The sequence below is a fragment of the Phyllobates terribilis genome, unplaced genomic scaffold (genome assembly GCF_046119375.1).
Source record: "Phyllobates terribilis strain yellow unplaced genomic scaffold, ASM4611937v1 Scaffold_2__4_contigs__length_985480577, whole genome shotgun sequence".
Lineage (NCBI taxonomy): Eukaryota > Metazoa > Chordata > Amphibia > Anura > Dendrobatidae > Phyllobates > Phyllobates terribilis.
Window position 1 is genome coordinate 453019174 of NW_027362762.1, and position 14679 is coordinate 453033852.

The 14679-nt window shown below is 42.2% G+C and overlaps 1 protein-coding gene across 2 annotated transcripts in view; it reads right to left on the reverse strand.

Moving 5' to 3' along the window:
* TRIT1 (tRNA isopentenyltransferase 1) overlaps positions 1-13421 on the reverse strand; it is a 30616-nt gene extending 17195 nt beyond the window's left edge. For both annotated transcript variants that reach the window (XM_073665612.1, XM_073665611.1), the window contains exons 1-5: positions 13235-13421; positions 8131-8273; positions 7960-8053; positions 7700-7866; positions 42-184 (exon numbers count right to left, since the gene is read on the reverse strand). In XM_073665612.1, coding sequence (XP_073521713.1) covers positions 42-184; positions 7700-7866; positions 7960-8053; positions 8131-8273; positions 13235-13369 — 682 coding nt within the window. In that variant the 5' untranslated portion in view covers positions 13370-13421. The remainder of the gene's footprint in view (positions 1-41; positions 185-7699; positions 7867-7959; positions 8054-8130; positions 8274-13234) is intronic.
* Positions 13422-14679: the final 1258 nt, after the last annotated feature.

Below are 14679 nucleotides of genomic sequence, written 5' to 3' on the forward strand. Positions count from 1 at the left end.
TAGCTCAAGTACCTTTGCATCATTAGTTTATTGGTCCTTACCTTCCTGGTCCGAGTGCAGCCATAAGATGCAGTGGTGCTGGTATCTCAAGGACCCTCCTAAGGGACCACCTCCATCTTCTTCTTGCTGTCGTTTTAGATGTTCAGTATGCGAGATACCTGACTCTTCGAATACCTGCAGGCTCCTGTGTGACAGATACACTGTCACTGGGTCATCAGGCACTGTGTACAGGACATGCTAGAATTTTCCCCCCAAAAGTCGCAAAGGTCCCACTCAACATCACATTAAACAAACTGCAGATACATCTCCTAGAGGCCTTAGGGCAGGGAGAAGTGCGAACTTTCTAGATTTCCTAAATGGGTTACAGCAAGTCAGATCTCGCTGAGAACTATGTCACTAGACAGGCTTAGCAACTATTCACCTGCCGTTCATACAAAGATCAACATGAAACAAAGGGAGCTGCTGAGTTACATGTTCTTCAACTTAGAATGGCGGTTTACCCTTACAGGCTCCACTGCACATACCTAGGAAAGCTCTACAATTCTCCCCAACAGGCTCTACCGCACATAGCTCAAAAGATCTCTTCCGACAAGCCTACAACCTGCAGTAACTCTCGCTCCACCATACCACTGCACGACCAGCTCTACCCTCACCTACTGTATCCTCACCCATCCCTTGTAGATTATGAGACCTCGCGGGCAGGGTCCTCTCTCCTGTACTAGTCGCTGACTCGTTTTTTTTCAAATTATTGTACTTGTTGTTTGCTATGTATACCCCTTTTAAACATGTAAAGAGCCAAGGAATTAATGGCGATTTAATAAATAATAATAATAATAAATTAACTGAAATGAAGAGGACAAAAATAATTTTTTCAGCCTACTTGACAAAAGACCTAAGTTAGGTGTCTTATTTCTAGGATGCCAAATTATGAGTTCATCTTAACCAGGCAGTAGCCAAAAAGAGGAGCTTTGTTAGCTATAAAAGCTGCAGAAGTAGCTAAGTGACCTGTGGATATGCCACATACAGTGGTGGCCAAAAGTATTGGCACCCCTGCAATTCTGTCAGAAAATACTCAGTTCCTTCCTGAAAATGATTGCAATCACAAATTCTTTGGTATTATTATCTTCATTTAATTTGTCTTCGATGAAAAAACACAAAAAGAATTGTCCTAAAGCCAAAATGGATACAATTCCACACCAAACCTAAAAAAGGGGGTGGACAAAAGTATTGGCACTGTTTGAAAAATCATGTGATGCTTCTCTAATTCGTGTAATTAACAGCACCTGTAACTTACCTGTGGCACCTAACAGGTGTTGGCAATAACTAAATCACACTTGCAGCCAGTGAACATGGATTAAAGTTGACTCAACCTCTGTCCTGTGTCCTTGTGTGTACCACATTGAGCATGGAGAAAAGAAAGAAGACCAAAGAACTGTCTGAGGACTTGAGAAACCAAATTGTGAGGAAGCATGAGCAATCTCAAGGCTACAAGTCCATCTCCAAAGACCTGAATGTTCCTGTGTCTTCCATGCGCAGTGTCATCAAGAAGTTTAAAGCCCATGGCACTGTGGCTAACCTCCCTAGATGTGGACGGAAAAGAAAAATTGACGAGAGATTTCAATGCAAGATTGTGCGGATGGTGGATAAAGAACCTCGACTAACATCCAAACAAGTTCAAGCTGTCCTGCAGTCAGAGGGTACAACAGTGTCAACCCGTACTATCCGTCAGCATCTGAATGAAAAGGGACTGTATGGTAGGATACCCAGGAAGACCCCACTTCTTACCCCGAGACATAAAAAAGCCAGGCTGGAGTTTGCCAAACTTACCTGAGAAAGCCTAAAACGTTTTGGAAGAATGTTCTCTGGTCAGAGGAGACAAAAGTAGAGCTTTTTGGCAAAAAGCATCAACATAGAGTGTACAGGAAAAAAAAAGAGGCATTCAAAGAAAAGAACACGGTCCCTACAGTCAAACATGGCGGAGGTTCCCTGATGTTTTGGGGTTGCTTTGCTGCCTCCAGCACTGGACTGCTTGACCGTGTGCATGGCATTATGAAGTCTGAAGACTACCAACAAATTTTGCAGCATAATGTAGGGCCCAGTGTGAGAAAGCTGGGTCTCCCTCAGAGATCATGGGTCTTCCAGCAGGACAATGACCCAAAACACACTTCCAAAAGCACTATAAAATGGTTTGAGGGAAAGCACTGGAGACTTCTAAGGTGGCCAGCAATGAGTCCAGACCTGAATCCCATAGAACACCTGTGGAGAGATCTCAAAATGGCAGTTTGGAGAAGGCACCCTTCAAATATCAGGGACCTGGAGCAGTTTGCCAAAGAAGAATGGTGTACAATTCCAGCAGAGCATTGTAAGAAACTCATTGATGGTTACCGGAAGCGGTTGTTCGCAGTTATTTTGGCTAAAGGTTGTGCAACCAAGTATTAGGCTGAGGGTGCCAATACTTTTGTCTGGCCCATTTTTGGAGTTTTGTGTGAAATGATCAATGATTTGATTTTTGCTTCATTCTCTTTTGTGTTTTTTCCTTGCAAGCAAATTAAATGAAGATAATAATACCAAAGAATATGTGATTGCAATAATTTTCAGGAAAAAACTGAGTATTATCTGACAGAATTGCAGGGGTGCCAATACTTTTGTCCACCACTGTATTTCTTGTTCAGGAAACACTAACATATACTGAGACATGACAGATGCTTGTTATACCATGCTTATCCTGCAGTAATAGTAATATTTTTGGCAAATATTATAAAAATTGTGGAATAAACAGTACAAAGACTGGGCCCCATGGAGATCATTACATCTACCCACTCTCTGATCACCTATGTCAGTATGAGAAGTGAGGAAAATGACCTTGCAGTGCAATTTGTGGCTTCCACTAGGAACACGAAACACATTTTAAAATGAAAACTACTGCTACTTAGTTTTCAAGAACAAGCCAAACTTTGCCTTGTAGTTTCCATTTATCCCATAATGTTATAATACACTCTATACAGACATTTGGAGGGTCATAACTAGGGATGAGCGGACCCGTGGATGTTCCTGTTCGTCAGGTTCTAACAACTTTAATCCAAAGTTTGTTTTGGGTACTAGAACACCATAGAAGTCGATGGGGACCCGAACTTTATTGCTGTAAAATGGTCATAGTAAGGGCTAGGGGGCTATCAAAGGAAGATGAAAGAGTCAAGTCAGTCTCTCCCTCTTTACAGTTGGGGTTCGTTCATCTCTAGTCACAACTGGTAGGGCGTGTAGGGAGAAACTGGGACATTTTCCCCAGGTGTCATTGGAGGCCTCAACAAGCCACTTTGCTTTACCCAACCCACTTTTGCTCTGGGTGAAAGGAAGCCTAGCTACAGCTCAAGACATACGTATACTTCATTCTTATAAGTATGGTATGTCCTATTCAAATACAGTAAAGTAGGGTGACTTGAACACTATTTCCCAAGTGCATCCTGCTCTCTTATTTGGGGGTCCAATATCAATCCGGAGGGAGGTGTTTTAACATGAAGAGCAAGAACATCTGACATATCTACCTGCTCCATGTGCAGTGGGAATAATCGTGTGGCATCTTATTCACAGAGAAAAGTGACCATCTATGAGCTGTGAGTACTGCGGTGAAGGGCTGCGCGTGATCAACAGCAGGACGTGTCCAAGGACAATGATTATTATTATTTTATATAAATTATTTGACCACTAATAAGAAGCTTAAGGGCTCATTCAGACCAGGGTATTATATGGACATTTGTTGCCCATGTAGAAATGTAATCAATAGGGTTTTCCAGATGACAGTTTATTCACATGGACCGAGTGCCAGTGTGAAAAAAAAATCACAACTTGCACTATTGTCTTATGTATTTCAGATGATATTTGCCTATTCAAGTGTATGGGTGAGCAAAAAAAAAATATTATATATTATATATATATATATATATATATATATATATATATATATATATATATATATATATATATATATATATATTAGTGCCTACAAGTAGTATTCAACCCCCTGCAGATTTAGCTGGTTGACACATGCGGAATTAACTTGGCATTGTGACATTTGTACTGTAGATCAGCCTGGAAGTGGGAAATGCACTGCAGTAAATTTTTTTTTTTTTTTTTTTAAAAACGTTAAAAGTTAATTCAGAGTGTCATTTATTATTCAACCCCTCAAACCACAAGAATTCTCTTTGGTCCCCCTAAAGTATTAAGAAGTAGTTCAGGCACCAAGAATAATGAGCTTCACATGTGTGGATTAAAGATCTCTTTTGCCAGCCTTTTCTGACTATTTAAGACCCTCCCCAAACTTGTGAACAGCACTCAGACATGGTCAACATGGGAAAGACAAAGGAGCATTCCAAGGCCATCAGAGACAAGATCGTGGAGGGTCACAAGGCTGGCAAGTGGTAAAAAACCCTTTCCAAGGAGTTGGGCCTACCTGTCTCCACTGTTGGGAGCATCATCCGTAAGTGGAAGGCTTATGAAACTACTGTTAGCCTTCCACGGCCTGGACAGCCTTTGAAAGTGTCCTCCCGTGCCGAGGCCAGGCTTGTCCGAAGAGTCAAAGCTAACCCAAGGACAACAAGGAAGGAGCTCCGGGAAGATCTCATGGCAGTGGGGACATTGGTTTCAGTCAATACCATAAGTAACGTACTCCACCGCAATGGTCTCCGTTCCAGACGAGCCCATAAGGTACCTTTACTTTCAAAGCGTCATGTCAAGGCTCATCTACAGTTTGCTCATGATCACTTGGAGGACTCTGAGACAGACTGGTTCAAGGTTCTATGGTCTGATGAGACCAAGATTGAGATCTTTGGTGCCAACCACACACGTGACGTTTGGAGACTGGATGGCACTGCATACGACCCCAAAAATACCATCCCTACAGTCAAGCATGGTGGTGGCAGCATCATGCTGTGGGGCTGTTTCTCAGCCAAGGGGCCTGGCCATCTGGTCCGCATCCATGGGAAGATGGATAGCACGGCCTACCTGGAGATTTTGGCCAAGAACCTCCGCTCCTCCATCAAGGATCTTAAGATGGGTCGTAATTTCATCTTCCAACAAGACAACGACCCAAAGCACACAGCCAAGAAAACCAAGGCATGGTTCAAGAGGGAAAAAGTCAAGGTGTTGGAGTGGCCTAGTCAGTCTCCTGACCTTAACCCAATTGAAAACTTGTGGAAGGAGCTCAAGAATAAAGTCCACATGAGACACCCAAAGAACCTAGATAACTTGGAGAAGATCCAAAAGAAAAAAAAAGAAAAAAAAAAAAGAAAAAAAAGGGAAATAGTGACATGCCCCTGATGAAGCCACCTTGTGTGGCGACACGCGTTGGGCACTGAGGTCCCAGCTTCACCTTCCAGAGCGCATGCTGATTTAAGTATATTTATTTGGGTCATGTTGTGGGTCCAGATTGCCATACTATGCGGGGAGCTATTTTCTCTGCCTCTATAGTTATGGTGACTTACTAATTGCTTGCAGATATTTACTCTCAGGCACACTGTTGGTTTATTGGAACACTTACTGTTCGTATCCTGACTACTTCAACTATATATAGTTGCGTATTATATCATGTGGGGAGAGAGCCAGAAATCTTTTTTTATAAATAGTGTGCTATTTACCACTCTCTGTCTTGGATATCTGCAATAGAGGGCTTGTGCAATTGGTGTCCATCTCAGACACATTTTGTGTATATTTTTGGTTTGCTGGATAATCACCTATTATACTCTATATATGTGCAGTATACCATTGGCTCAGTATTTAGGTATGCAAACATAGTGTGCTATATACCATTTCTTATTCTAGTTGTGTGCAATATAGGGCTTGTGCAATTATTGACCACCACAGATACTCTATATAGCTTGTGCGCTCTTTGACTTTATCATGTGCACTTTTTTCATTGTACTCTTCAATACCATGGGAAGGGTTATTTGGTAGCTGGTTCCTTATATAGTGGTTCATTCCACTTTTTTAATGGTGTTTTAAATTTGGTATGTCTTTTCCTTGTGTCTGATTATATTTCAATAAAATGAGTTGATGTACTTTATACCCAGGTTATTTATTATCATTTATTCACATATATTTTTCTTTTGTTTATCATTTTGGTGATCACTACACTTATACACGCTCTTTTTCTGTCTATTTAGTTTAACTTGGAGAAGATCTGCATGGAGGAGTGGGCCAAGATAACTCCACAGATCTGTGCCGGCCTGATCAGGTCTTATAAAAGACGATTATTAGCTGTAATTGCAAACAAGGGTTATTCCACAAAATATTAAACATAGGGGTTGAATAATAATTGACCCACACTTTTATGTTTAAAATTTAATAAAATTCAACTGAGCAACATAACTTTTTGGTTTGTAAGATTTATGCTTCTGTTCATAAAACCTACTCTCGTTTGCAGTTTGAAGGCTCTAACTTATTTGCATCTTATCAAACCAGCTAAATCTGCAGGGGGTTGAATACTACTTGTAGGCACTGTATATATACCACATGGATGTAAAGAAGAAAACAAAGAACAGAAAAACAAATGCCAATCAGATTATTTTTCATACAATCGTCTGAACCTATCTTTCCTAATCTACCACCATTCCATCGCTGTATCTCTAATTCCGCCCCTAATCTTCGTTGTCAGGTTGCAGCCAATCACTGTGCACCGAGGTGATGCGAACGTAGTCAGCGCAAGGCCATTGAGCCCAGTGACTGGCTGCACCCTGTCAACAAACAATATGGGCAACGGCCGAAAGGAAGTGATTAACCTACGGTGTGTGAATAAATTGATATAATATATTAATAAATATTATTTTTACAATGTCTATACAAAAATATATATATCTATCTCCATGTTGCAAAACCGCATTACTGATGTTTAGTATTGGAAGTAATGGGTTATGAATATAAACTTGATACAACACCTTTAAACCTGACATTCAACAGTTCAAAATTTCTGAAAGCACAGAACGGTGAGGTAATCTGTAATCTCACAAGAAGAGAAACAGGATGGATCAGAAATCATCAGTTCTATGACTTTCTCAAGCAGAAAACACTGAAAATTAAGTGTTTACTACACTTACTGGATAGCTTGAACATACTTTTCTGTATGACAGGGCTGGGTCTGCTGAGGCCCCTTCATTCTCTGGATTGATCGTAAAGTGAATCCCATTTCTTTGAATGCACAATGTGTCTAAACAATGTTTAAAGGGGGCCTGTCACGTGAGAAAACGTTACTAACCTGCAGATGTGGTGTTAATCTGCAGGTTAATAGCATTCTGAACCTGCCCGGCTCCGGCACCTAGACCCCCGCTGCTGGAAGGAAATTGACTTTAATCCTCCTGGTAGCATTCGGGTTTCAGATTTGGGGGTGGGGCCAGCTGTAGCCGTAGCCTTGACACTGACTGACAGCAGGATCAGCGTTAGGGCCGGCTGTCAGTCAGTGCCAGGGGCACGGTTCCAGCTGCCGCCGGTGCCACCCCTGTGACAGACACCAAAACTTTGCCGGAAAGAATAAAGTTAATTTCATCCCGGCAGCGGACCTCTAAGTGCGGGCTCCGGGCAGGCTCAGAACGCTATGAACCTGCAGAATAAACCCCATATCTGCAGGTCAATAGCATTTTTTCACATGACCCGTTCCTTTTAAGATCCTCTGCAATACAGCCAGATCTTTTACCACAATAGATATGTTGCCCACCTTGCCACTTTACGTTTATCATGCGGATGCAATTTTGCTGCCATCTCTGGGTCCACATTTTTCAGGCGAGCATGAAGCTCAGTAAAGTCTAATTTCTCCAATTCAGTTTTTCTGTCAGCCATGACTTGATCTCCATGGCCAGCTGTCTTCTCTCCAGGTGGAGATCCCTGTAGTTTATATAATTTGGACTTCATAAAGCAGCAAATAAAAGAGCGGTCAATAAGTATGAAAAAGCAGGAAACAGATAAAAGTATACATACCGTGTTGACCAAAACTTTCCATAGAAGTGACTCAATGTAGTAATTTGTCCCTCCGACCACAATTGGAATTTTATCTCTAGAAAATATATCTTCAATGTTGATAATTAAGGAGTGTAAATGGTTAGTCATGGTTAGAGCTATACTGTCATGTACAACATAAAAATAAAGGATATAAGGGCCACGGCTTTATTTCGGAAGTCAACTACTGTAAAATTTGTGACAAGTGGATCCACACAGCTGATCATGTGATGCTTGCAGAGCTGCTGTTCCTCCGCCGTCACTTTATTAGTGATAATATCCAAACCCTGGTATACCTAAAAAAGAGGTCACAATATAAAGGCCGTATCACTGCCATCATTTATTATTCCAAACATGATTGAATGTGATTTACCACAGCAATAACCAATCCAAACCTGTTCCTTAAAACTTGACATCCAGGCGCAACAAAATTGCAAATATTTGCCTCCTGTAGAAACCCTCTCCCTTCACGTGGCAGGATAGTTTTTATAAAGTTTTTACAAAGTCTAACTTTTCTTATGACACTTATTTTCTGGATATCTTACATTCTTTGTCGGTACATTCTGTCTACTTGGAACCCTCTGCTGAGTACCGTATATTGTGTGTAGTACTACAACAATGTGAGGCCAGATGTTTCTTTACATGGCAAAGAACTTATAGACTTCTTTGACCCAACATAAAAAAGCACAAAATCCAGAGCTTTAACTAAAAGACATTGGCACATTTAAAAGCCACTGTTGGAAAGTTTAATTTATACCCAGTTTCCCCAAAAACACACTGCACATACAAATGCATATACAGCAGTGTTCAAAATAATAGCAGTCCAATATGACTAACCAGATTAATCACTGTTTTTGGTATAAATTAAAATTATATTACCACATGTCAAACAATTTACCAGTTGGTGCGGTAGATTCTAAGACTCTAAGGACTCCGCACTCATGATCTACATGTTTTTGCGTCTTTGTATTTGAATAAGGGGGAGTGTTCAAAATAATAGCAGTGTGGAGTTCAATTAGTGAGGTCAATCATTCTGTGAAGAAACAGGTGTAAATCAGGTGGCCCTTATTTAAGGGTGAAGCCAGCACATGTTGTACATTCATTTCTCCTTGAAAGCCTGAGAAATATGGGTCGTTCGAGATATTGTTCAGAAGAACAGAATACTTTGATTAAAAAGTTGATTCGAGAGGGTAAAACTTATAACGAAGTGCAGACAATGATAGGCTGTTCAGCTAAAATAATCTCCAATGCTTTAAAATGGAAAGCAAAACCAGAGACTTGGAAGAAAACGGAAGACTACCATTCAAATGGATCAAAGAATAGCCAGAATGGCAAAGACTCAGCCAATGATCAGCTCTAGGATGATCAAAGACAGTCTCAAGTTACCTGTGAGTACTGTGACAGTTTATCAAAGGGCTTGATTAGCTTGGATAAGGATGTATAGACTTATCTATATATGTTTTGTATGTGGTTTTTGCACTATATGGCTATATGCCCAAGATGCAGAAATGCTCCGGATTTTTCCTGAGCGTTTCCGCATCTCCCTGGCAGAAAAAAAACGCATGCGGATTTTACATGCATTTTTCAGCCAGGGACAAGCGGAAGTAAAGCGTTTTGATCATGCGATTTTGCATGCGGGTTGTTAAGCGCTTTCCAAGCGATTTTAGCATCACTTGGAAAGTGCTTGACAACTTGGTCACACTATATAAATCCATGCAACCGGCACTTAAGCACTTAAGTTAAGTTGTCTGCCATGTTTCCCAATGATAATCCACATGTGCTGTGCACATGCTGTGGAAATCTCCTCTGCGAATTATCATTGCGGAAAAATCCGCAGCACCATTTCTTGTGCGTAAACGAGGCGAATTCGCCGCCATTGACTTGCATTGAACCGCATAATATCCGCATGTATACATGCGGATGTTATGCGGTTCGATGCGCGGATGGTACCCGGGTCAGGAGAAGAGGAGACTCTCTTCCAGAGCCGGTTACCACTAGTAAAAAAAAGAATTAAAACATAAAAAAAAAACCACATTACACTTACCTCCCCGGTGGCGTTCCTCTGTCCTCGGCGTCCCATGGTGTTCTGAAAGGACCTGCGGTGACGTCATTTAGTCATGTGACGAGACTGCTGACGTCAGCGGTCGCGTGACCTGTCAGATGACTAAATGACGTCAGCGCAGGTCCTTTCAGAACACCGCGGGACGCCGAGGACAGAGGACGCCACCGGAGAAAGAGACCGGGGGCCACCGGAGAGGTAAGTATAATGTTTTTTATTTTTTACGTTTTCATTCTTTTTTTTTTTTTCTATTGATGCTGCATTTAAAGCAGCATAAGTTGGTCACACAATATAAATCCATGCCAGTTGCATGGATTTATATAGTGTGAACAAGTTGTCAAGCACTTTTCCAAGTGATGCTAAAATCGCTTGGAAAAGCGCTTGATAACCCCCATGCAGAAATGCATGCAAAAACGCTTGACAAACGCATGTAAAATCCGCATGCGTTTTTCCTGCCAGGGAAAAGAGTAAAAAATATGCAGCATTTCTGCATCGTGGGCACATAGCCTTACCATGAAACACATAGAAGGGCCGTGTCTTAAAGATCAGCACTCTGCTCTAGCTCATAGAGGCGGAGGGGGTCTCCTTTTATGATATATTTTCTAATCGGGCAACCACTTTACTAATGGTCAGCCGTTTATTTAGTAGCACTCGTATCTCCACTCTCCACAAACTGCTGCAGCTTTGTCTTCCTGAAACACCCTTGTAAAGAAGTACCTGATGCAAATTATCTAATGGCAGTTTAGTAAGAAAAAAAGTGTCTGTTCAAAATTAAACAACAAAAAAAAACAAAAAAAAAAAACGCACCACTAGGGAAGTAAAGTGAAGTTATATTAAAGTTTCCAATATGATGGGGTTTTTGACGCTGCATATTTACTCAGAACAGAGTCTTATAGTTCCAGTAAACGGGATTGGATTTATAGAAATGGCATGTCCTCTGTGCTTATTTTCTTTCAGCCTCATTCACACGTCCATGTTGCACATACATGTTGGATCAGTTTATTTCACAGATACCACACGTACCCATTATAACTTATGATGCTATTCACATGTCTGGGTTTTTTTCACGGATTTCGTCTCAGTGCAAAATACGCGGAGACATGTCCGTTTTTTCCAACAGTACAGATGACAAGAGACAATACAAATCTATGGATCCGTGAAAAACACGTACAGCTCATGGATTTAACATTGCAAAGTATAGGAGAAGCTTTGTAATTAATTTTATTATCCATTCGTGAAAAAAACTGTGACACGTACACTGACCCAAAACACTGAGGACATCGGTACCATTTTTACACGTACGTCTTTAAACATGCCTGAATGAGTCATTATGCACTGTAAGTGCGTGTTTGTAATCCACAAAATGTTAATTTCTTTTGGAAGTTCCCTGAGTTTCATGTGCGGATTTTTAACAAAGAATTGCATTGGATGCAGAACATCTGCACGTAAAAATGCATAGGCACAGTGGAAGTGGAAAAGCACAAAAAAAAACATTTGGAATCCACAAATGACTATCAGTAAAGTTTAGTCAAAGCCAAATACCAGGAAGTATCAAAAATAAAGCAGCTTAATTTAAAACACGACATACCAAAAAGAAACAAAAACTGGAGCTTCAGAAATGCGATAAAAATGCAATGAATAACTTCAAGTAGCCCAAGTTGCTAAAGGCTATGTGCGCCCACGATCAGGCTATAGCAGCGTTTTGGAAGTATCGTATTTTCGCTGCTTCCAAACGATGCGTTCTAATCACGCAGGTAAATCCCCATGTGTCCATTGAACAATGCGGATTTACTGCATCCTCTCCATTCTATTGGGGACATTTCTGTTGCGCAGACTGGAGTCTCCGCAACAGAAATTGACATGCTGCAGCTCCTAAACCCACACCGCTGGAGAGTTTACATGGCGTCAAGTAGAAGCACAGTGAGCGTGGGATTTCTAGAAATCAAAAAAAAAATAAAAAAATTTAAAAAATTGCATCCTGCTGCAAAGTGACTCCAAGGTCTATAGTAGAGCTGAGCAAAGATATTACAAAGCCCCTGATCTAGTGGTCACATTGGTAGTCATTGGCTGCTGGACCAAAGCCCAGCAAACAATCTACCTACTAGCATCTCTTCTGATTTTTATGCCCTGCAACGTCATTACATTGTGGCTAAACTCTATGGCAATCTAAAGCCTGCAGTATGCATTAAAGTGGTCCGACCCAACCGTTTTAGTGGGACCATCTAACCATCTAATATGTATGAGACCTCTCAACTCTATGCCTACATATGATATTGGGTATGTTGAATCAGGGCTGTGGAGTCGGAGCCTATTTTGGTGGAGTTGGTATAAAATGGACCGACTCCAACTCCTAAAATCTATAATAAATTGGGTACAATACAGTTTGTGGGGAATATTTTTTTCATAAGAATTTGGGAAAGTTATGAAATGTCCTATAAATGTCTGTCCTATTCCTGATCTAAGGGTCTAGACTTTTAGCTGAGATGAATCTGTGTTACAGTAAATTTATCACTTAAACATGAGCCATGTACGGGGGAGTCGGAGTCGACAGTTTGGCTTACCGACTCCACAGCCCTGGTTGAAATACAGCAATCTCTTTTTTTTCTCCAGGACATAAGCTGCCACAAGACGTGTCTGGCAGAAGCCCTTTTTCATTCTTGCTATTAAAAATGGGAGGCAGGAGAAACAGCCGTCCACAGAACGAGTGTACGACGATCACTATCCGAGGTGTGTGGTCGCCTTAAAGGATAGGTCATCATATCCATTCAGTAGGGGTCCGATACTGACCCCCGCAGCAATCATCTGACGTGGGGTAGCCCCTGTAAGAAGCCGGAACACGGGGCTCTGTACTCCACATAGTGGTCGTTCTCAGGTACTGCGGCTCAGATAACATTCACTTTAACAGCAGCTGAGCCGTACTATACTTCTATGTCCAAAATAATCACTAACAAAAAGACTTGGAAAAAATATTTTAACCATGTGTGCGAAGAAGAGAAAGTCAGAGCCAAATACTGCTCCATGTGAACCTGCCCCAACGTTACAGCTACCTACAACAGCTGTGTCACAACATGGATGGCACACAGCTAAGGTAGTCTTATCAATAGCCATGGAGAGGACAGGACTTTATAGAACAGCCATGAGGCCACACGAGACAGATGCTTTACAGTACACAGCCTAATAATGGAGGCGCCATGTCACCTGCATAGAGTCCGCGCTGACCACCTCCCCGCCGAGGCTCCGGCCCAGCTGAAGAGCCAGCTTGGACTTGCCGGTTCCCGTGGCCCCTAGAATAACTACGAGAGGTAGGGAAAGTTTCACACTGTGCGCCGCCATCTTCCCGCCGTCACGGCCCGCCCACAGCCTAGAGTAAGCCACGCCCCTAACAACCAGCTGTTCCCTAGCGACGCGGCCTAACAAAGGAGCTCGCGTACTGCCGCACAGTGAGACGTCCACAGTTCAGGGGCCATGTCTCTCGTGATTTCCCACAGGAAACACGATTTTACGAGAGAAAATACTGTTCCTAGTTCTGTGGCAGCAAAACTGGATCCTAAAAATGGCAACATTTTCAGCAGCATAGTGTGGTAGATGGAAGAGAGTAGGGCTACAGAAACATGGTGGAGTGAGGCAAACCTGTGCTAGGGGCATAAGGCTATAGTGATTAGTGGTGGAGGCTCCATCCAGAGCCAGCCAGACAATGATATCACAGCCATCAGTACAGGCAGCAGTCCGGCCGGTTCTCCGGACTCACCCAGGAGCCTCCCTATGGCCGGGCTCAGATGGCCCAATTAGAGAATGGGGCTAATTGCAGACATGGCTCCATGCGCAGGTCCATCAGCACATTCACATTGCGGACGGGTGCAGAGCCTGTCTTTCATTGCATGTATTCATTCTGGTCCGTGAAATGGACGCAGATCAGTCCACATGGAAAATGTATACTGACTACAATGTGGCTGTATGACCGATTACACTAGTCTGAATGAGACCTAAGAAAAGGGAGACCTCTCTTGGACTTCTAGAAGAGTTGACAAATTTGCCGAAGCCTCCTGGAAAGTAGTGGTTAGACCGGGGCCCCACTAGCGATTCACATCCGATGTTATATGCTAATGACCCTCTGCTCCAGCTCTGCTGTGAGTGTGAGCCGAGTGTCATTGGACTGTGTTCCTATCCTCTCACATGACAGAATCGCAACACAGGTGCGGAGGAGACGGAGAAAGCAATTTCCCCATCTTCTCCATTGCCGGCATCCGAGGTAATCGGACTGCACTGGGGTGAAATCCGAGTGCGGTGCGATGTGTCACATGCACCCATAGACTTATAGCGTGTGATCAGAATCTAGCATGCAATCGCACTATGCAGCTTTTTTTTTTTTTTTTTCAGTCCGATCTTAATCTGATTGCATTCGTCCGATTTAATCGCAAGTGGGAGCGAGCCCTTATAGACTGTTTCATGTGCTTGATGCCAGAAACTACATCATGACACAGAGCATCAGTTCACAAATACACATTCAGGGCATGACAGAGATGGGGAAGGGATATGTAAGAGGCATTGAAGGTTAAAGGGCCATGGTTACTTGCACATGTTTTTTAAGTAGGTTCCATTAAAGAATCCTATAGATAAATGCATGAATAAATAACTAGCATGCA